The 24767-nt window shown below is 41.5% G+C and overlaps 1 protein-coding gene across 17 annotated transcripts in view; it reads right to left on the minus strand.

Annotated features, from left to right (window-relative positions):
* Nucleotides 1-24767, minus strand: part of PAK3 (p21 (RAC1) activated kinase 3) — a 267243-nt gene that overhangs the window by 19446 nt on the left and 223030 nt on the right. For all 17 annotated transcript variants that reach the window (XM_072816521.1, XM_072816518.1, XM_072816519.1 and 14 more), the window contains 5 exons: nt 10343-10391; nt 9897-10009; nt 7887-8004; nt 6387-6486; nt 5687-5883 (listed from right to left, as the gene is read on the minus strand). In XM_072816521.1, coding sequence (XP_072672622.1) covers nt 5687-5883; nt 6387-6486; nt 7887-8004; nt 9897-10009; nt 10343-10391 — 577 coding nt within the window. The remainder of the gene's footprint in view (nt 1-5686; nt 5884-6386; nt 6487-7886; nt 8005-9896; nt 10010-10342; nt 10392-24767) is intronic.

Raw genomic sequence — 24767 nt, forward strand, 5'->3', positions numbered from 1 at the left:
TGGTACCCATTAGGGCAATAGGCATATGCATCATTGGCTTATTCCCAAGTCATGCTTTAAGGATACTGAGAAATGATAAGATGATATTAGGATAAGGGCATAATTAGTCTTGGCCAACAGTAGGCCAACAACAATTCCACCACATTTCTAATCTTTCTTTCCCTCCTCTTTGCCTGGTCAGAGTCTCAGGTTTTAGATTGCTGTGGAATCAATTTCTTCTTTGGCTGTCTTCTGGGTCGTAACTCACCAGTTTGAACTGTCTGCTTCTGAATTACAATCTAAATGAGACTTGCAGCTTTCCTATGGCTGGGTCCCATTTTCCTATGCTAAATTCCTGACAACCAATGATTCTTAAGAGCTGTCTATCCTTTGACAGGCAATATTTTTTTCTGATTAAAAAGAAGCCTTGTTACTGTTCTATAATTATTTTAGTTGCAGTTGTCCCAACTGCCCCTCCTTCCAGGCATAGGTTTGCCCTCAAAGTAGGAGGAGTGTCAACAAACCATCAATAAACCTTGCTGTTCCATAGTGGTTTATGGAAAAAGAAGGGAATGCTCCCAGCTCTTCCTGAAATACATTCAAAACAATATTGACTGAGTGCTAGCAAAGTATGCTTGCTTCTCTGGCGCTCAGGAAGTTTATGTCTGACTTTAATTCCAAATGAGCACGCGCCATCAAACCCAGACATTCCAATCCACAACACAGGTTCCAGTGGTTGGAGGAGCTAGGAGCACTTTGGCTCTCAGTTGCTGTTTTTTAGTTGCTGGAGATTCTCTTCTGCTTAACTTCCTTCCCTAGACATATAAGCTAATCAGAATTTCCTTAGTTCTATAGTAGTAACTAACATTTGTGTAGTGCTTTAAGTGTGGGGAAAGGGAGAATAAGAAGCCTCGGTAGTGTAGACAGCAGGGCTGATGTTAGATTCCTGCCTTCCCTTCTCTCTGGTCATACAGGTCACGCACACCTAATCACGAATAGCCAGACTGACAGCTTTATTATCACCAATATGTGCTATGTACTCAGCGGTTAGCACGTTTTAATGGTAAACTCCATTTTTTTTTTTAAGGAGAAGTAAAATTGAAAACGAAATAGTATCTCATGGATGTCCATGCTGAGATAATGCCATTTCTTTTTTGACAGTGTTACTGGACTGGTAAGCCAGAAAATGCCATAGAGTGCATCTGGATTTCAACAAGACTGTAACAGAGTGATAAATATGTATGTATGTGTGTGAGTATATGGACAGAATAAGAGTGTGGTCTTTTCTGGTTGAACAACCATGCTCAAAGAGGGTTGCCGAAGAATCATTTCCAGTCTAGACAACATTCTAGATAGGGTGTGCCATAGAGCCTTGTTTCTGGTTTAGTCCTCGGTGTGGGAACCTGTCATCATTGGTTCTTAAAGCTCCAGAGGTGATTCCAGTACAACACCAAGGAGTAGATCCACTGGTACAGGCTCAGTGGTTCACATACTGTGCTACTGTTTTGAGCATTCAGATGTCTCTGATTAATACCAGTAACTGTCTTCCAAATATCCAATGTTTGCTACAGTTTCATCAATGCTTAAAGCAAGGTCAGAAAGACAACATGAAAGTTCCTTTCAATTAGGATAAAGGTTTGGAAAAGTACATATAAAAAAGGGGATCCACCCATAATCCAGTAGGGACATTAAGTAGATGTCAGTGAGACATATCCCAAATGCCAGATTCCATCAAAACCCATTGACTAGAACAGCTCCATTGTGTGTGACTGCGAAGTTCATAAAGAGGCACTGTTTTGGTGTGGAAAAAAAAAACAAAGATTCGTTTTATGGAAATGATTATCCCTTTTTATTGAGAATCAGGTCATTATAATCACAGGTTTTAGAAAACATATCTCCACCTAACAAAAAGGTTAGGGAGATGAGCAGAACACTAACACTGATTTGCATATCCACAAGAGATGTTGGATTTTAACCCTGGTCACTTTGGCAGACAGAAAGAACAAGGCACTTTATTATTGGAGAGCACACTAAAAATGTCCATGGGTTATAGAACAACATGTTCAAGGCCAATTATTTTAAGTGCAAAGACTTCAGGCAGTGGGGGACAGTAAGAAGCTTGTCTCCTCTCTGTCTCTGGAAGAGTACCAAACTTATAACATCAGTACAGCTAATAACTCTATGACCTTTAAAATGCATTTTATGAGCAAATTAGATAAATTAGTACAGAGCAATTTACATTAAAAAAATCTCAACCACTTTACAACTAGCGGGGAGAGTAGCTAATTCCTTGCATCAATGATATGTTAAACTGGCAGCATTCACAAAGGGCTTGCTCAGTTGCAACGGACACAAAAAAGACACACACATAAAACCACAATGAAAGGCAAACAGCCTTCAACTGTATAGTCCATCTTCACCTTTAACCTGTCCTGTTCGGTGTTACCTGTTCCTTGTAATTTTACTGGACGCTGCAGATCCCTCTACTCTTTGCAGGGATCAGAGTATAGCCAGTGAGAAGGGGAAGCTTTAGTAGAAGTGGGGAATCCAATTTCCCTTTACACAGATCCTTTTTTTCTTTTCTCACCCTTCTCTTCATATAATAAATCTCTCCCTCCCTCCCTCTCTCTCTCTCTCTCCATATATATATATATATATATATATATATATACACACACACACACACACACACACACACATATATATACATATACATATATACATATTTCCTACAATGAGCTAGACACTGTGCTAGGTGATTTACATGCATGGCTTTATTTAGTTTTTTTTGTTTTGTTTTGTTTTGTTTTTGTTTTTAGTTTTTGCAAGACAGGTATTATCCTCATTTGATACAAAGGAAAAATAGGAGGATGTCTGGGTGGCTCAGTGGTTGAATGTCTGCTTTTGGCTCAGGTCATGATCCTAGGGTCCTGGGATCAAGTCCCGTTTTTGGGCTCCCCACAGGGAGCTTGCTTCTCCTTCTGCCCGTGTCTCTGCCTCTCTGTCTCTCATGAATAAATAAATAAAATATTAAAAAAAAGAAAAACAGGTTTATAAAGGTTTTAAGTGACTTGCTGAAAGTCACAAACCTTGTAGGTTCTGGAGTCAAGTCACACCCAGATCCACCTGACTGCATGGGCCGAATTTTTTCACAACAACATGCGACCCTCTCCTCTACTGCGTTGTCTTCCTTCCACTGAATTCTTTCTTTCCTCCCCAAAGCCCAAAGAGGTGGGTGGATGATAGCATTGGAAGGTTTTCAAGGAAAGAAGGACTAACTTGCCTCTCTTTTATACCTCTTCCGAAGCTCTGCAACTTTCCACTTCCCCACACACAGCCTGGTCACCAGGATCCAAGAAAACAGAGGCTCCTTACAGGCTCAGGTTAGATCTTTTTCTCTCCATTCCCTCTATGGGTTCAATGACTACATTTTTCAAATCCCAAATAAGGACATAAAGCCTGAGACTCTGTTTTCTTTAAGTGAACACGAGGGAAACATATCTGAGACCAAAACTAAGAAAGTACTTGGGGCGCCTAGCAGAGAGAAAGGGCTTGTTGATTGATTCACTGGAGGTTGATCACACACGGAGAGTAATGAGCAAAGTTAGACTAAATCTTTATCAGTGGAATTCAACAGGGTGGTCTTTCTGACAGGTCTTTTTCTTACAGCCTTAATGTAGGCTTCCTGAACCTGGTGGCTTGTTAATCTGCAAGTACTTGTTTAGATACAAGACTGTGGATTCTAAGAGACAAGCTGTTCATTATGAGTTCTAATCCTAGGCTAGGAGATGCCTATAAAGATTAGAACTTGTTTCCTTTTTTTTCTAACAATTAACAGCCCCGCTAAAGAGCGATCAATTGTAATTGGGGAACTGAAGAAGGTAATAAATGCATTACTGAGACCAGTTGCTTTACAGCACCATTTATTTAATACTTAAATTTTTCAGGTTGTAAATTACTCATTAGAAGGCAGAAAGCAAAATAGTTGTAATCCATTTAGTGCCTCCAAACTCCGAAGACTTAGAGGAGGAAATCCATGGAAAGAAGAGGTCTGATGTGTTCTTTCACTGCTATTTCTTAATAGGCAAAGGTGGTTAAACAATAAGGATAAGCCTCAGTAATTATCCTGATGCGCTTGGTCCATAGGTCAGGGGTGGGCTTGATTAAATTCATGGAGGGCTGACCCATAAACGGTGGGAAAATGTTCCTTCTTTTCCACTCAGCCCCGAGGGCAGCTAATCAATGTGCACATCTCACTTCCAGATTGTTTCATGAGACCAGAGCAATAGCCCGTAGCATTCATTAGGGCATTCAGTCCTATCTGTTGTTTCCTAATTAGTACAGGGACTGGGACAAGAGGCCAAGTGGCAAAGAGGACTTAGGAGGAGGCTGTCCCCTTCTCCATCCATGGGGGCTGCAGCTCCCAATTGCAAAATGTTCAACTGTGAAAACAACTAGATAATCTGTGGGTAGGTTGCTTGACATATTCAGAAAGCCACATATATCTGGTGTGAATATAGATTGTATAAGCTGACCGTGTAAACACTAAACCGTTTCCCAAGGACGATTCTTTTTATATTAAGGATAAAATTCAATTTGAGACTCAGTGGTAATAATGCAAACAATATGCGAGATGCCTTCGGCACTGGCATGCTACATGTGTCCTGAGAGTAGAATGTGAATCTGTGCATATTTCCTTTTTCAGAAGTGGGATGCCCTTTAAATATATGACACAGCTTCCGGCTCATGCTTAGGCAATGCACCCCAAAAGAGGTACTGGCTCGCTTCTGTGCTGAGTAAACATTTCCCCCATTCTCCTTTGCCTTTTACTCTCCCAATCCAGGGCAGCCCGGGTGGCTCAGTGGTTTAGCGCTGCCTTCAGCCCAGGGCCTGATCCTGGAGACCTGGGATCAAGTCCTACGTCGGGCTCTCTGCATGGAGCCTGCTTCTCCCTCTGCCTGTGTCTCTGCCTCTCTCTCTCTCTCTCTCTCTCTGTGTGTGTGTGTGTGTCTCATAAATAAATAAATAAAATCTTTACTCTCCCAATCCATGGCTTATCTATGAATAAAGATGGTGGGGGTTAGGCTATGACATGGAGCTTCTCTCTTGGCAGAGGTAACCAGACCACATAAGGATCAAACCTCTGTTTCCGCAGTAGCAAATCAAGTTACCCAACAGAAACTATTTCCATTCATTTTCTACTAGACGGTCTAATTAACTTTGTGATTCCACCAGGCTGTGCTGTGTCTATCTCACGCTCCATTCAATACCCACTGCATTGCTGCTGTTTAATAAATCATTACTGACAATGAGACAAAAATCTAATTTAAAAATTATAGGTGTCCTGGAAATGCATTTATTCACTTTGTTAAAGTAATTACAAAGCAAGTGTTTCCTAGATAGATCATTTAGCTATGGCATGTGATAAAAATACTTTTCTTCTCTACATCTTGCTTTAAGAAAGCTGAACTAAAGAATTTTAAAGACCCCTGCCATTAGAAATTCTGATATCGGGGCACTTACAAAATTTCTGGAACACCTGAGAAGATATTGAGGATAACTCAGAGTAATTTGGAGAATCATAACTTGGAGCTTCTATGTCACTTGTCTCAGGAAAAAGCCCGTTCTGGCAACTTTCGGTAGAGATGAGAAATGACACTTGGCTTGGTTCCTGGGGATGAAGTATTTGAGTTTTCTTCTGACTTACCCTGAGTGGATTTTCATTAAGGTAAGGGGGTTCACCTTCCACCATTTCAATTGCCATAATCCCCAGAGACCAGATATCGACTTTCGGACCATAAGCCTTTCGAGTTACAACCTCAGGTGCCATCCAATAGGGAGTTCCCACCATAGTGCTCCGTTTACTTTGCTCGGGGGTGATCTGGGCACAGAACCCAAAATCAGCTGCAGAGAAGAAAAAATTAGTTACAATCAATTCAGATTATTTTTTCACAGTAGGTCACTTTCAGATGTGGCCGTACCTTCCTCTGTCAGACACTGAGCCTCCCCACCTCCTTAGCTCCTATCTATTATTACCTGATCCCTCAGGTGGCCCTGATTTTAAAAAGGTCTGAGATAACTGATTAATGTGATGTCATTTTTACTAGTCCTCAATCTGGTTCCCTCCCCATTACTGTTCCCTCCAACTTATAGGATCTTTTGTTTTTCTAGTTATGTGTTTGTCATCTAGCAGATAGAAGTTCCTAGGAATTCTGAAATGTTAAACCCCCAGAATCAGGCCACGATCTACAGGAACACAGCATTAGAAAAAATTCTTTACTTCAAACTGGGCTCTAACTGCTTTCAAACCAATCACTTTCAATAGGCACTATCTTCTCAAGATAGACAGGAAATGAGCAGAAATCCCCCGATACTCTTTCAAACACCATCTGAACCAAAATACCTACTCAATTTAACAGAGCCATCCATCCCAAGAAGAATATTGTCACTCTTTATGTCTCTATGGATCACTTGGTTTGAGTGCAAAAAATCCAAAGCTTGGAGGCACTGTTGAATCAGAAAACAAGTTCTAATTATATCACAAAGAATTTAAAACAATTTAAGTTTCATTTCTAGATGAATTTCGGGCAAAGGCTTAATTTTACATTGTCAAGTAAAATAGACTACTGTTGTCTTATCATTTTGAAATCATGTTACCATTTACTTAGTCCCGAGTCAGACTAGGACATGAAGATTGAGGGTGTAATAATTGGCACTAAGTCATTAATACAGCCAAACTAACCAATTAATAATCATACTTTGACCTCATTATCTGGAGGGTGTGGATTCAGTTTGATCCTGTACAGGCACAGTGAGCTTCTGCCTCCACCATATTTGATTTGGTAGGCCTAAAGAAGGACCAAGGAATCTGCATTTAAAATGAGTGCCCCAAGCTACCTCTGATGGATGGCCATGGTTGGGAACCACTTCTGGGCTATGAAGTAGCTTTAGCAGCTTGCCTGGAAATGGCTTTGCATTGTGCAAAATGGAAGCCACAGGCTCCGGGTAGAATGATCTCCTACATATTAGAAGTTTGATTCATTGCATGAAAAGAAAATATATATGTTTGGTGGATACGTGTACATGTTTCGGCAGGAGGAAATGGGGACAAGAGGGAAACAAGGCAGGAGGAGATTTAAGCAAACAATTTAAAATTAAAAAACAAGCAGACTACCTGAAGTTATTTATTTTTGTCTTCCGGTAATTGGTTTTAAAGTTTCAGTGGGTCAGAGTCTCTAGACAACCTTACCACAACGAATGGGGTAGATGGTAATTCCTCAAGATGAGACTCCAAAGAGGAGCGTGTTTTTAAATATTGGAAAAAATATAATAAAATGTCCTCAGTTTAGCTTGAAACTAGGGATAAGACATTGTTATGGGACAAGAGACAGACACTCAGAACCACAGGAGGCTTATGAGGGATGTCCAGATTATACTGGAAAAGCAACTACTATCTGGGCCCAGGGAAGATCATGCATGCTTAAATTACCTTCTCAAAAAGGATGGGATAATAATAGTTTTGTATTTTACATGGCTCATGATGCACATGCAGGACAAAATGATTATCATGTAAAAATCCCCCAAATCAGGAAGAACTTCCATAGCACCATCACTATTTCCCATGTTCGCTGAGACTCCAACATGCTTGCTTAGATATGGCACCTAGTGAATGGTGTAATAGAATTCAAAAGAACCAGAGCAAAGGAATTAAATAAACAATGGGCTGGGAAGGGAGGGGTGGGGAAGAGCTAGGAGGAAAGGATGTGAATTGAAGTTAGGCTGTCCAATTTTTGTTCATAGAAAAGATGTGCTATCGTCACTTAGATGTCACACGCATTCTGGATAATCAGAGAGAAAGAACTGCCAGTTTTGTGTCCTCACCAGCTAGAAACGCTCGATTTTCTTACCTCTCTGCAGACAGCTGCTATCTGGCCTTCATCCATGCAGGTCTCTGTGACCACATCAGTCAGAGAGCCACCAGCCAAGTATTCCATGACTACCCATAGTTCGTCACCCACTAAGTAGCTATAAGAAAAGAATAAAAAACACTTTGACTCAGGTCTGAGAAGTGAGGACTCTCCCATATTCCCATTAAAGATGGTAATTTGCCGTTAATGTGCATTTGACCATAAAACAGGAGGAAAATATCAATGACAGTGATATCAAGAAACTTTTGTTAGCATTAGAAGACAATATGCATGAAAATCAAAGGATTGTCATATATAACTGTGCACCATGGAGGAAGTCATTTCACTGTAAAAGCTACTTTCAATGAACAGGATCAGTGACTAGCCATTTTGGATAACTCAAGCCATCGTGTTGATTTCTTGCACTGAACTGGCCCATGGCATACAGATTTATAAGATATTTGTTCAGATCTCAGCATTATTTTTGATGTTACTGAATTAATTACTTAAATGTTTTCAAGCAGTTTCTGAATCAAAGAGAGTCATGTTTGCAATGGATTTACTGTGCTGAGGACTTGGTCCTAATAGAAATCAGTAGTGACAGGTTCATTTTCTTTAGGTAATTATTATTTTTTTTTTAGATTTTCTTTAGGTAATTATTTTTTTTAGATTTATTTATTTATTCATGAGAGACTCAGAGAGAGAGGGAGAGACACAGGCAGAGGGAGATTAAGCTCCCTGCGGGGAGCCCGATGTGGGACTTGATCCCAGAACCCAGGGTTCACGCCCTGAGCCAAAGGCAGATGCTCAACCACTGAGCCACCCAGGTGCCCCTGTTTACATAATTATTGAGGAACATACTCTCAGGTGATCAACCATGAGAAGGTCATCAGAGCCCTACAACTGGGCAAATTCAAAACATCTGGAACCATCCTAAGGCACATTAGCAGCATGATCAGGTCTCTCTTTCCCCCTGCTCAGCAAGAGAGGGATTACAGTGAACAGAATGACCCCAATGATTCCACTGTGCCCTAAGTTCCACATCAATATGAAGCAATACTTTCTATCCAATGTGCTCAAACTACAGCACTTGTGAGATTCACCTGGGAAGCCTATTAAAAATGAAAATTCACAGGCTATACCTTATTAGTAAAGAAAGCATCTGAGAAATCTATATTTTTTTTACGAAGACAATTTTGACAAAATTAAAAAAGCAGAGAAGAGTCACTCTACTACAGGTAGCCCATAAATGGCACTTTAATGAAACTTAGATTTCGACTGTAAAATTTGACTACTTTTTGTTTCTTTGGGTTTGTTTTGTTTCGTTTTCACTCCCCCTTTCCTTTCTCTGGTCCACCTGGCACAAACACAGAAAGCATGATTTTAAAGCTCATTGAGGTTGGAGACCTAGTCTTATTTCCTTTATATCCCCCCAGAGTACACAGCACAGTGGTGCTAAACAAACACTGAAATTGAATGAGACAGATGTTAACCACAAGTGAAGAGTTAGCGCTCTCTTTAAATGCCTATTTATAACCCACTGCTAATACCACTGATGAAAGAGACATTAATTACCTGGTCCAGGAAAAAGGTTTGAGATTAAAGTCTCAATTCCCTAGACCTCACTGTCAGCTAATCACAAAGCACCCATTAAAGTGGGGCCGTTGCAGCCAGCCTTCTTCACTTAGACACCCAGAGACTGCATTGGCTCCAATCACTTGGTGAAATGTTTAAAACACCCCAGCTCTCCCCTATATGCAACGGTCTATTTCCTGCTAACACGGAGTCACAATCCTCAAAAGGAAATTACACAAGCTGCTCATGCTTAGAAGCAGGACCATAAAATGTGTCTTCAAATGTGTGATGTGTGGGCAAAGTTCAGCAGTAGATGTGAGCATTCGAGAAGTATTTGTAGAATGGCTGCCACCCGAATGGATCCTAAATAAAATAATTGTCAAGAAAATGACATTGCATAAAGGAAACCCGTACATGATGAGAGAAAGCACTTACCTATCTAAATAATTAACAATATTGGGGTTCTTATTTTCCCTCATGACCAGAATTTCATTAATAATTAATTCCTTTTTGGGCTGCTGTTGAAGGTTCATCTGCTTTATGGCCACCTGAAGGATGATTAAAATGCAAGAATGAGTCACAGTCATTGAACACGCACATCCATGGGATTTTTTTTTGTTTTTTTTTTCTTTTGGTACACAGGGTAAGGCATGAACATTCTTTATCTTATAGGCTCTTTCTCAGTGCTGCAAACCCATGCCCTTTTCTTTGGTCAATCATGAGTAAATCATCCACTTCGGATAATTGGGACATCAATGAAATAGATTCCCCATGTCAACCCAGTGCCACTCATGTTGTCAAGCATAGCTGCCATCAAAGAAGAAATGTAATCAATATGAATGAAAGGACAGTAAAAATCAGGATTGAATGTGAGCACTCACCTCTTGTCCTGTGGCAATGTCTAGCGCTGTGTAAACAGTACCTGATGCCCTGTGGAGATGAAAGTTAGCAAATGAATAAGCAATCCAAGTGTTATCCATCTACTTTATTTGAAATAAAATGTGTTTATTTTTAGGAAAGGGAAATCGGCGAACTTGAGATTCAAGGACGAAAATAACAGAGGAACAACCCTTTTGTATGATAATTACACTTGAAGCAGTCTCAATGTATCCCTTTTGGTGGGCTAGGAATGCCCATCAGACTTTCTGGCATCAGTCCATGTGCCATGGCATTATACAGTAATGAACTGAGCAAAATGGCCTTGCTCCTTTTAGGAAACTCCTGGAATATTCAGAATCCTTCCTGGATGTTGCAACAACCAACATAGTTTAGGAAAGAATATATCATCTCTTGCTTAGGTAACTATAAATCTTTCCTTTTAGCATATGAACAGTGTGGCTTTTTTCCCATAGATTTCTAATTCTTAAGAATATTTTCACTTAGGGGCACCTGGGTGGCTCAGTCAGTTAAGCATTTGCCTTTGGCTCAGGTCATGATCTTGGTGATCCTGGGATAGAGCCCCACATTGGGCTCCCTGCTCAGTGGGGAGTCTGCTTCTTTCTCTCCCTCTGTCCCCACTGCTTGTGTGCTCTCTCTCTTTCACTCTCAAATAAACAAACAAACACATCAAAGCAAAACAAAACACCAAACCAAACCTAAAAAAAGAATATTTTCACCTAACAATCATTCACACTCAGGGCTGTACTTACCTATTGCTGTCACTATGCAAAGCAATTAACAACATTGGTTTAACGGTCTTTTTTTTCCTTTTTCTAAATTTCTCAGCAGCTTCTACCATGAGGTTTCCCTCCAGCCACCATCCTTTAAAAATATATCATTTCTTAGTCCTTGGTAGTACTCATATTTCCATTCTACTTCAATTACAGGGGTCCTTTGCTTTGCAATTAGCAATGGACTAGTGAAGCTGAAGTCACAGTAAGGTTCTGTGAAACACACATGCATTCTGCTACCTCCCCACCTTATTCGCCAAGAAAAAGGAAAAGCCTTGACAATTTCATTGAAATGTTTGTGGTGAATAAAGGAATAAGGATGGAGATGAGTCCTTGTGATTCACCAGACATTGTAATGCTCCAATATTGCCATTTAAAATTTCTAGTAACTATTGTTTCTCCTTTGCTCTTTATCCCTTGCTCTTTTGATTCCTGGGTCCAGGAATTCTTTCCTTTCTTGTTTCTTTAAAGATTTCTTTATTTTAGAGGCAGGGTAAGGGGGTTGGGCAGAGGGAGAGAGAGAACCTCAAGCAGACTCCCTGCTCAGTGCTCAACCTCATGATTCTGAGATCATGACCTGAGCTGACACCAAGAACCAGATGCCTAACTGACTGAGCCACTCAGGTACTCCTTGAATTCGTATGTCAGCCATTTCTTTGCCATTCTTCTCACTCCTTCTACCAGGATGAACCAAAATATTTCTCACAAGCCTAGAAAGTTTACATTACCTGCTCCAAAGTCATAAAGTGAGTGGAGTAGTATAAGGAATGCTTGACTACTAAGAGAGATTTGAGTTCTAATATGTTTTCTAAAATCAATAAGCTATGTGACCTTGGGCCAGTTACTTCCCCTCTCTGGGCTTTAGTCCCCTCAACTCAGAAAACAGCGATCATAACACTAAAAATATATTGAGCATGTTGTGCATGTTAGAAATTGCACTAAGAATTTCATATAAATCACCTAATGCAATTCTTACCATATTTCTATAAGGCAAATACTATTATCCCCACATTATCTATGAGGAACCTGAGGCTCAGAGAGGTTAAGTGACCTGTCCTAGGATAAACAGTTTTCAATACAAGTCTGACTCTCTGACCTGTAAAATATAGGACACAGACCCCTTTATTTATAAGATTCTTTATTTTAATTATTTTTTAAAATTTCTTTTAATATTTTATTTACTTATTTAAGAGAGAGTGAGCAAGAAAAGGCTGGCAGAGAGAGGGGCAGATGAAGAGGGAGAAGCAGTGCTGAGCAGGAAGCCTGACATGGGGCTCAATCCTGGGACCCTGGGATCATGACCTGAGCCAAGGCAGATACTTACTGACTGAGTATCCCAGGCACCCCTTTTAAATTTCTTTTTAAGTAAGCTCTACGCCATCATGGGGCTTGAACTCACAACTCCAAGAGTCCCATGCTCCACCGACAGAGCCAGCCAGCGCCCCAATTTCTATAGTTCTTTAATTTCATGATATACAATCTACAAATTCTACTGTTTTCTTCGTTCTGCATAGGTATTTAAATATCCATTAGAACAAGACTAAAAAAATTGCCCTTACTCCATAGGTGCCACCTAAAGCAGGACTTGCAAGTTTCAGCAATTCCTCACCATTGAGGCTTATGTTAAACAAATCAGCCTCTCAATTTTGTATGTTTGAGATTCTGGGTTCAGAGCACACAGTTGGTGCTCATTGAGTATTTGCTGAATGAACAAATTAGTAAAAGTCTTGTCAAACAAACATGCAGTTGCAATAAAACCTTTCCTTTCTGTGAACGACACGTGTCTTCTACTTAAATCAGAATAAAACACTTCCCGTGTGAAATAAGCTGTCAGACATTCCTGATTTCAGGGGCCAGTCCGTGACTGGTCCCTCTGAACTCAGGATCCCCTGGGATCAAAGGAACAGATCACCTCGACTCGTTGTGTGTTTCAGCCACAGGAACCCGGAGTAACCAGTTAAACTCTGTTTGCAGAATAAGATTCACAATTGCCTCTACTTGGTTTATTCCTATATATGTAGGCCATGTACACATTTTCTTCAAGTGCCAAACAAGTGACAGTATCTGCAAGATGAGATAACAGTATCTACCTCGTGGGACTCCAGAGAATCAAATTGGCACAATCCATATCAGCATTTTGCCCTGTGCCAGATCAGAGCTGATAATGGACACAGTAAATGCCATTATCATTTGTTGTTGCTGCTGTTATTGGTTTCAGAGTAGAGAATGCCTGATGTCCTCAGTGTTAGCTGGCCCTTCCCAATCTCCCAGCCCAAACATCCCTGCCAGGGTTGTATCTTCTTTCCAAAACGCCATAGGCCAAGGAGGGACCTACTAGAATACCTCTTTTTGAATGAGACCACATGTAAAAACCCTAAATATAAAATGGGAGCTGCTCCAGTTAAAGTGAGTGGGGGGAGGCTCAAACTTCCTGCCCCAGTGGCCTCCCTCTTATTTGCCACCCTGCCCCCCACCCCCAATCCCATTTCCCCTGTCCCAGGGGCTAAAATCGTGATTGACTTGGAGTGCCAAGGGGATTAGTGTTTAACATCTCCAGAGATTTACCTTTCAAATCCTTGGGGGTTTGGCTCCAAACCTCCCTCGGCATTTCATTGTCTTAAATTGCTAGAGTCCTAACCCTTGAATCCCAATATCCTGGGTTTTGTGGCATTCTGTGGTATAGAATTGCCACAAAGCCCTAACCCACAGAGGTTTAAAGGCCCTGAAACTCTAGAAGATTGTTTATTAACTCAAAAATGAACTTTTCTTCTCATTCTCTCTTCTCCTACCTTATTGCAATCATGCAATTGTCTAGCTGGACTCTTGTTCCCAGCCTTAAAATGGTGCTATCCTCCTCTACTCTGCTTCCTGCACTCCACCCATCCCCCCCACCAAACAGGACAGGCGCTTGGAATTTACCACTCTGACTGACAAGTTATTGGTTGGTTCAACTTCTAGCCTTCACAGAATCCTCCACTCAAATGCACAAACTCGAGTACTAACCTATAGAGTGCCCTGTCTCCAACTCTATCTTTGTACCGTGAACACTTCTCCATACCACAGCGCCAATGCCTTCCCATATTCAATCAATTTAAGACTCAACTGGTATAAATGCCAATGTCTCTCTTCTTACTCATTTAACAAAGTGTTCTCTCTGCCCACTGATAGGTTATGAACAGTAGTCCTCACCCTCCTCACCCCCCGTCTACTCAAACCTCCTTGGGTTAAACTCCCACCAGTTCCTAGTTATATGACCCTGGGTAAGTAATGTTACCTCCTTGTAGCTCAGGAATAAAGGATTAAATGTATACACTGGTTAAAGCCAATTCTGGCACAATACATATTAGCAATAACAATCATCATCAACATCCACAGACTACCATTTGGGAGCTTAATGCATATATTAGAGGACAGTCAACCTAACAATAATTTATATAGCCATTACTATTATTAGGTTATTAGGTTGACTGTTCCCTAATATATGCATTAAGTTCCCAAATGGTAGTCTGTGGATCACTAGACATCCCTTTTAAGCATTTGGGAGATTCCAAGATGCTTGATTTCCAAATTCCTAACAGAAATTTTACATTTACCTAAGGTGGAGCTAATTAAAATATCATGTACATTTCTTTTTAGCCAGAATAATACCAACTTTTGATTCCATTGCATAGCTCACTGATCAAAAGCTCTAAGTAGAGGTTACATACTGTTTGCTTAACAAAGTCTGAGAAATAAGCTATTATTTAATAAATATAGTATAAGAGTTGTTATTATTCACAACTTGGAGTTCATAATAAAGACAAATGATTGAAAGGATCCTCGTGGATCTGGGAAGCACTCTCCTTGTAATAGGTGAAACACAGTACTGTATACTCCTAAAGAAATTATCTTTGAGCCAACAACATATCACACTGATTTCCCTAAAAACCGGGCCTTGTAATAGCCTGGGGTATGCCTAAGTATCTCAATGGCTATCTTTACAAAATCAATCGCCTGAATTAAAAAAAAAAAGTCAGTATCATGCAGCACTTTAGGACATAAGGATGGCAGGAATCGAACTAAAAAATGTAGAAGTTAAAACTCCCAATTACCTAGTAATATTGGGCTGGTATGCTAAAATGGTCAACATTGTCAATTACATTTTTATGCCATTTAATTATATTGATCTCTATTATCTCTCCATTCTAGTTATACTGAAGCCAGATTGCTGTGGGGAGCACATTTATTTATGATGGGGATTTTGTTTATTCCAAACCTCAGTCACTCAGATGTTATAAAGAAATCATGCCTTATCAGGACTCCAGAGAAAATAGAGATCATCCAGTTTAACCTCATTGCAGATGAGAAATTTGAAGCCAAAAGAGGAGGGGGAATGTGCCCCAAGATGACACAGCTAGTAAGTAACGAAAGCCTCCTAATTTTGAGCAAGGGATATTTCAGTGAACCTACACTATGCTTCAAGAATATTAAACCAATAGATCACTCAACCGTTAGGCCTCATCATCAGTTACAGCATGATAAATACTGCTGGGTTCTTGGCATCACGTTAGATACTTTATCAACAATTTCTTCTTGACCTGGCCAAGCATTAATACTCAAATGGAAACACTGGCATCTAGCCTAAAGGGTCTAGAAAGAAACAAACAATTCACTATTTCTCCCTTTTCATCCCAAGACAAGTTCGTTTAATTATCAGCAATCTTCATCAGGTTTTGATGTTTCCCGCTAAGAGCCAATGTCAAGCCATGATCTTGAGTAGTTGCCAAGGCAACAACCTGGTAAGACTTAAAATTTCGATAAATCACTCCAATTTAAGCATTGAAATGGATTACAGGAGGGAAAGAAAGGCAGGCAAGTGGGGCTAGAAGGAAGCTCACAGACTTGAGAGAAAAGGGAAGAGGGCAAGAGGACTAGAGAGCTCAGTGAGATCCAAGGAGAGCCTTGTGGTAATAAGAGTAGGGAAGGCAGAGCGATAGGGCAATATCCACATTTAAGGTTTTATAAGCAGAAATCTGGTGCTAATGAGGTCACAATCCGGGATCTAATCCACACTGAGGAGGGCTGTTTTTCAGATGTACTCCTACTTCTGCTCCTGCGAGAAAAGGCTATGTCATTTATTGAAATGCCTTACTTTCCATCCTCTCTCTCTAAACTAGGGGATCTCACTTAACACTCGCCCTATTCAATTTTATAAGTGGAGCCACTAGAAGTGGGACAAGGTAAGTAGCCTGCCCAAGGTTACACAATTGGTCAGCAGCTGAACTCAAAACTGCATGAGAGTGACTCCATGGCTCATGCTCTTGACCACCATTTCATGTTCTGTTACAGACCTGTAGCATTTTTACATCAATGCTATGTGCAAGCAGGGTACTTCCGAGAGTCCATGTTTGCATCTACCGTGCTAAAGTGCCTCCCTAAAATATTGCTCTTGTCCCTAATTTCCTGCCCAAATTAGCCCATGTGCCCCTCTGTAAGGCATTTACTTTGTCCCTGGATGTGATATGATTGGTCCCTCTAGCATAACCATAGGAGCCAGTTCTTCTATCTTCTGACTCAGTTAAGATTGCTCATGTGGCCAAGAGTCAACTAGTTCTTAGGATTGGACTTTATATTCTTTTTTTATTATTTTATTTATTCATGAGAGACACACAGAGAGAGGCAGAGATATAGGCAGAGGGAGAAGCAGGCTCCCCATGGGAAGCCCAATGTGTGACTCGATCCCAGGATCCCGGGATCATGACCTGAGCCAAAGGCAGACGCTCAACCACTGAGCCACCTAGGTGTTCCTGGATTTTATGTTCTGTTGAGTATTTAAGATCCAGTTACTACTTGAAGGCCCTTATCCTGCTATATTAATGCACTTGACATAAAAATACCTTGCTATCATAGCGTCCAACACTACCACACTTCTACTTGTTTTGTGGAGGCATCTGTCCTCTGGGGGTTCAGCAATGGTGATGAACAGTGTCACTACTGCCTGCAGTAACTCTTTCAGAGAGAGTTCTGGCATTTCCTTTTGTATCATTTGCCTCAAATGTAAAAAAAAAAAAGTATATAGATAAAAGTGTATCACTAAATTTTAAAAACTTACATAAAGGGGGGGAGGAGCAAGATGGCGGAAGAGTAGGGTCTCCAAATCACCTGTCTCCACCAAATTACCTAGAAAACCTTCCAATCATCCTGAAAATCTATGAATTCGGCCTGAGAATTAAAGAGAGACCAGCTGGAATGCTACAGTGAGAAGAGTTCGCGCTTCTATCAAGGTAGGAAGACGGGGAAAAAGAAGTAAAGAAACAAAGGCCTCCAAGGGGGAGGGGCCCCGCGAGGAGCCGGGCTGAGGCCGGGGCGAGTGTCCCCAGGACAGGAGAGCCCCGTCCCGGAGGAGCAGGAGCTGCACTGACCTTCCCGGGGGAAAGGGGCTCGCAGGGAGTTGGAGCAGGACCCAGGAGGGCGGGGATGCCCTCGGGTTCCCCGGGACACTAACAGACACCTGCGCCCCGGGAGAGTGCGCCGAGCTCCCTAAGGGCTGCAGCACGCTCGGGGGACCCGGAGCAGCTCGGAGGGGCTCGGGGGCGGCTCCGCGGAGGGGGCTGCGCGGCCCCGGGAGCAGCTCGGGGGGTGGGGGGCTCGGGCAGAGGAAGAGGCTCCGTGCAGAGGGGGCTGCGCGGTTCCAGGAGCAGCTCGGAGGGGCTCGGGCGGCGGCTCCGCGGAGGTGGCTGCGGGGCGGGAGCGCGAATCCACCAGTGCAGGCTCCGGAGCACAGGGCGCCGGGACACAGCCCAGGATCCCGCCTCCCCCGGGACAGGCAGAGGCCGGGAGGGCCCAGGACAGCAAGGACGCTCCTGCCCCAGCTGAGCACATCAGCGGCCCCGCCCGGAGCCTCCAGGCCCTGCAGACGGAGTTCCTGCCGGAGCTGAATCCAGGTTTCCAGAGCTGCCCCGCCACTGGGGCTGTTCCTCCTGCGGCCTCACGTGGTAAACAACCCCCACTGAGCCCTGCACCAGGCAGGGGCACAGCAGCTCCCCCAACTGCTAACACCTGAAAACCAGCACAACAGGCCCCTCCCCCAGAACACCAGCTAGACTGACAACTTCCAGGAGAAGCCAAGGGACTTAAAAGTACACAGAATCAGAAGATACTGCCCCGTGGTTCTTTTTTTTTTTTTTTTTGTTTTGCTTTTTGATTTGTTTCCTTCCTCCACCCCCTTTTTTTCTCCTTTCTTTTTCTTTCTCTTTTTCTTTTTTTTTTCGTTTTTTTTTCGTTTTTTTTTCTTCCCTTTTTTTTCTCTTTCTCTTTTCTTTCCTTCTTTCTCTCCTCTCTTTTTCTCTTTTTCCCAATACAACTTGCTTTTGGCCACTCTGCACTGAGCAAAATGACTAGAAGGAAAACCTCACCTCAAAAGAAAGAATCAGAAACAGTCCTCTCTCCCACAGAGTTACAAAATCTGGATTACAATTCAATGTCAGAAAGCCAATTCAGAAGCACTATTATACAGCTACTGGTGGCTCTAGAAAAAAGTATAAAGGACTCAAGAGACTTCATGACTGCAGAATTTAGAGCTAATCAGGCAGAAATTAAAAATCAATTGAATGAGATGCAATCCAAACTAGAAGTCCTAACGACGAGGGTTAACGAGGTGGAAGAACGAGTGAGTGACCTAGAAGACAAGTTGATAGCAAAGAGGGAAACTGAGGAAAAAAGAGACAAACAATTAAAAGACCATGAGGATAGATTAAGGGAAATAAACGACAGCCTGAGAAAGAAAAACCTACGTTTAATTGGTGTTCCCGAGGGCGCCGAAAGGGACAGAGGGCCAGAATATGTATTTGAACAAATTCTAGCTGAAAACTTTCCTAATCTGGGAAGGGAAACAGGCATTCAGATCCAGGAAATAGAGAGATCCCCCCCCTAAAATCAATAAAAACCGTTCAACACCTCGACATTTAATAGTGAAGCTTGCAAATTCCAAAGATAAAGAGAAGATCCTTAAAGCAGCAAGAGACAAGAAATCCCTGACTTTTATGGGGAGGAGTATTAGGGTAACAGCAGACCTCTCCACAGAGACCTGGCAGGCCAGAAAGGGCTGGCAGGATATATTCAGGGTCCTAAATGAAAAGAACATGCAACCAAGAATACTTTATCCAGCAAGGCTCTCATTCAAAATGGAAGGAGAGATAAAGAGCTTCCAAGACAGGCAGCAACTAAAAGAATATGTGACCTCCAAACCAGCTCTGCAAGAAATTTTAAGGGGGACTCTTAAAATTCCCCTTTAAGAAGAAGTTCAGTGGAACAGTCCACAAAAACAAGGACTGAATAGATAACATGATGACACTAAACTCATATCTCTCAATAGTAACTCTGAATGTGAACGGGCTTAATGACCCCATCAAAAGGCGCAGGGTTTCAGACTGGATAAAAAAGCAGGACCCATCTATTTGCTGTCTACAAGAGACTCATTTTAGACAGAAGGACACCTACAGCCTGAAAATAAAAGGTTGGAGAACCATTTACCATTCGAATGGTCCTCAAAAGAAAGCAGGGGTAGCCATCCTTATATCAGATAAACTAAAATTTACCCCAAAGACTGTAGTGAGAGATGAAGAGGGACACTATATCATACTTAAAGGATCTATTCAACAAGAGGACTTAACAATCCTCAATATATATGCCCCGAATGTGGGAGCTGCCAAATATATAAATCAATTATTAACCAAAGTGAAGAAATACTTAGATAATAATACACTTATACTTGGTGACTTCAATCTAGCTCTTTCTATACTCGATAGGTCTTCTAAGCACAACATCTCCAAAGAAACGAGAGCTCTAAATGATACACTGGACCAGATGGATTTCACAGATATCTACAGAACTTTACATCCAAACTCAACTGAATACACATTCTTCTCAAGCGCACATGGAACTTTCTCCAGAATAGACCACATATTGGGTCACAAATCGGGTCTGAACCGATACCAAAAGATTGGGATTGTCCCCTGCATATTCTCAGACCATAATGCCTTGAAATTAGAACTAAATCACAACAAGAAGTTTGGAAGGACCTCAAACACGTGGAGGTTAAGGACCATCCTGCTAAAAGATAAAAGGGTCAACCAGGAAATTAAGGAAGAATTAAAAAGATTCATGGAAACTAATGAGAATGAAGATACAACCGTTCAAAATCTTTGGGATGCAGCAAAAGCAGTCCTAAGGGGGAAATACATCGCAATACAAGCATCCATTCAAAAACTGGAAAGAACTCAAATACAAAAGCTAACCTTACACATAAAGGAGCTAGAGAAAAAACAGCAAATAGATCCTACACCCAAGAGAAGAAGGGAGTTAATAAAGATTCGAGCAGAACTCAACGAAATCGAGACCAGAAGAACTGTGGAACAGATCAACAGAACCAGGAGTTGGTTCTTTGAAAGAATTAACAAGATAGATAAACCATTAGCCAGCCTTATTAAAAACAAGAGAGAGAAGACCCAAATTAATAAAATCATGAATGAGAAAGGAGAGATCACTACCAACACCAAGGAAATACAAACGATTTTAAAAACATATTATGAACAGCTATACGCCAATAAATTAGGCAATCTAGAAGAAATGGACGCATTCCTGGAAAGCCACAAACTACCAAAACTGGAACAGGAAGAAATAGAAAACCTGAACAGGCCAATAACCAGGGAGGAAATTGAAGCAGTCATCAAAAACCTCCCAAGACACAAGAGTCCAGGGCCAGATGGCTTCCCAGGGGAATTCTATCAAACGTTTAAAGAAGAAATCATACCTATTCTCCTAAAGCTGTTTGGAAAGATAGAAAGAGATGGAGTACTTCCAAATTCGTTCTATGAGGCCAGCATCACCTTAATTCCAAAACCAGACAAAGACCCCACCAAAAAGGAGAATTATAGACCAATATCCCTGATGAACATGGATGCAAAAATTCTCAACAAGATACTGGCCAATAGGATCCAACAGTACATTAAAAAAATTATTCACCATGACCAAGTAGGATTTATCCCTGGGACACAAGGCTGGTTCAACACCCGTAAAACAATCAATGTGATTCATCATATCAGCAAGAGAAAAACCAAGAACCATAGGATCCTCTCATTGGATGCAGAGAAAGCATTTGACAAAATACAGCATCCATTCCTGATCAAAACTCTTCAGAGTGTAGGGATAGAGGGAACTTTCCTCGACATCTTAAAAGCCATCTACGAAAAGCCCACAGCAAATATCATTCTCAATGGGGAAGCACTGGGAGCCTTTCCCCTAAGATCAGGAACAAGACAGGGATGTCCACTCTCACCACTGCTGTTCAACATAGTACTGGAAGTCCTAGCCTCAGCAATCAGACAACAAAAAGACATTAAAGGCATTCAAATTGGCAAAGAAGAAGTCAAACTCTCCCTCTTCGCCGATGACATGATACTCTACATAGAAAACCCAAAAGTCTCCACCCCAAGATTGCTAGAACTCATACAGCAATTCGGTAGCGTGGCAGGATACAAAATCAATGCCCAGAAGTCAGTGGCATTTCTATACACTAACAATGAGACTGAAGAAAGAGAAATTAAGGAGTCAATCCCATTTACAATTGCACCCAAAAGCATAAGATACCTAGGAATAAACCTCACCAAAGATGTAAAGGATCTATACCCTCAAAACTATAGAACACTTCTGAAAGAAATTGAGGAAGACACAAAGAGATGGAAAAATATTCCATGCTCATGGATTGGCAGAATTAATATTGTGAAAATGTCAATGTTACCCAGGGCAATATACACGTTTAATGCAATCCCTATCAAAATACCATGGACTTTCTTCAGAGAGTTAGAACAAATTATTTTAAGATTTGTGTGGAATCAGAAAAGACCCCGAATAGCCAGGGGAATTTTAAAAAAGAAAACCATAGCTGGGGGCATCACAATGCCAGATTTCAGGTTGTACTACAAAGCTGTGGTCATCAAGACAGTGTGGTACTGGCACAAAAACAGACACATAGATCAGTGGAACAGAATAGAGAATCCAGAAGTGGACCCTGAACTTTATGGGCAACTAATATTCGATAAAGGAGGAAAGACTATCCATTGGAAGAAAGACAGTCTCTTCAATAAATGGTGCTGGGAAAATTGGACATCCACATGCAGAAGAATGAAACTAGACCACTCTCTTGCACCATACACAAAGATAAACTCAAAATGGATGAAAGATCTAAATGTGGACAAGATTCCATCAAAATCCTAGAGAAGAACACAGGCAACACCCTTTTTGAACTCGGCCATAGTAACTTCTTGCAAGATACATCCACGAAGGCAAAAGAAACAAAAGCAAAAATGAACTATTGGGACTTCATCAAGATAAGAAGCTTTTGCACAGCAAAGGATACAGTCAACAAAACTCAAAGACAACCTACAGAATGGGAGAAGATATTTGCAAATGACATATCAGATAAAGGGCTAGTTTCCAAGATCTATAAAGAACTTATTAAACTCAACACCAAAGAAACAAACAATCCAATCATGAAATGGGCAAAAGACATGAACAGAAATCTCACAGAGGAAGACATAGACATGGCCAACATGCACATGAGAAAATGCTCTGCATCACTTGCCATCAGGGAAATACAAATCAAAACCACAATGAGATACCACCTCACACCAGTGAGAATGGGGAAAATTAACAAGGCAGGAAACAACAAATGTTGGAGAGGATGTGGAGAAAAGGGAACCCTCATACACTGTTGGTGGGAATGTGAACTGGTGCAGCCACTCTGGAAAACTGTGTGGAGGTTCCTCAAAGAGTTAAAAATAGACCTGCCCTACGACCCAGCAATTGCACTGCTGGGGATTTACCCCAAAGATACAGATGCAGTGAAACGCCGGGACACCTGCACCCCGATGTTTATAGCAGCAATGACCACGATAGCCAAACTGTGGAAGGAGCCTCGGTGTCCAACGAAAGATGAATGGATAAAGAAGATGTGGTTTATGTATACAATGGAATATTACTCAGCCATTAGAAATGACAAATACCCACCATTTGCTTCAACGTGGATGGAACTGGAGGGTATCATGCTGAGTGAAGTAAGTCGGTCGGAGAAGGACAAACATTATATGTTCTCATTCATTTGGGGAATATAAATAATAGTGAAAGGGAATATAAGGGAAGGGGGAAGAAATGTGTGGGAAATATCAGAAAGGGAGACAGAACGTAAAGACTGCTAACTCTGGGAAACGAACTAGGGGTGTTGGAAGGGGAGGAGGGCGGGGGGTGGGAGTGAATGGGTGACGGGCACTGGGGGTTATTCTGTATGTTAGTAAATTGAACACCAATAAAAAAAATAAAAAAATAAAAATAAAAAAAATAAAAAATTACATAAAAATCATGTTATTGAAGTATCACTGGGTTTATAAATCAGAGCAGGGAACTTTCACTTCTTTAGCTAGGGCAGGACTTTTCCCAGAGTGTCCATGCTCATTCAACTTTAAATGGAACTGTAACACATTATGAGTGTGGGGCTAGGAGCTCCATGGGTTATAGTCCAGTGAGAGTGAGGTCACAGTTATAGGGCTTAATCCCTGGAAAGGCGAAATAACTCAATGACTCACTCCAACATGAAGTCTAAGCAGCTGTTTCACAGTGCGTGCCACTGGTTTCAAGAGGGCCTAGGTAGGCAAGGGGGGCAGGCAGCTTAATGCAAGCTCATTACTATGGCCTGGAAAAACAAAGTGCAAACTCTGCTAATGGTAGTTGATTGAGTGGCACCATCTTTCTTTGCAAGACAGCGCACAACACGGTGCAGTTAAGAGTATAAGTAGAACAAGGAGCATCTTCCGTTGCTCTATAAACATTGTTCTCCACAAATGCTAATATATTTTCAATCTCCTTCATCCTAAAGCCTATTATAAAGCTCAGACGACAACTATTTAGTGCCTTGTAGGAGTGCTCTACCTTGTATGGCCCCAAATAGATCTGATGAGGAAGCAAATACTTTTTGGGGGGGGGTGGTCCTACCCAAAGAATCACTGCTGTAAGCACACTAGACACCACTTCTGCTCTTGCCCATAGTTTCTTGAACAAAGAGAAACAAGTCAGAGGTTTTATTCTCAGCACTTATCCCTGAGTTCCATGCTGTACACTCCTTTGTCAGGTTCTCTAAACAAGCTGTTATTCATTGAGTCCTTTAAGAAACAAGTTTCAAAACTATTCATCTTCAATATGGGAACTTCAGGTCAGAGTAAGAAGAAGAGGGATCCCTGGGTGGCGCAGAGGTTTGGCGCCTGCCTTTGGCCCAGGGCGTGATCCTGGAGACCCGGGATCGAATCCCACATCGGGCTCCCGGTGCATGGGGCCTGCTTCTCCCTCTGCCTGTGTCTCTGCGCCTCTCTCTCTCTCTGTGACTATCATAAATAAATAAAAATTAAAAAAAAAAAAAAGAAGAAGAGGGGTCCTCAATGAGTAGCAAAGAGAAGTCTGAAAAATACCTAAGAGGACAGATGTACTTTCTCAAGCCTTAAAACAAACTAATTTAGAGGAACAGGCCTGAAGGCTTGCAAAAAAAAAAAACAAACAAAAAAACCCCCAAGTTTGTCTGCAATTACTGATGGATTGATAGTATCATTATTCC

The sequence above is a fragment of the Canis lupus genome, chromosome X (assembly GCF_048164855.1).
Source record: "Canis lupus baileyi chromosome X, mCanLup2.hap1, whole genome shotgun sequence".
In the NCBI taxonomy this organism is placed as follows: domain Eukaryota; kingdom Metazoa; phylum Chordata; class Mammalia; order Carnivora; family Canidae; genus Canis; species Canis lupus.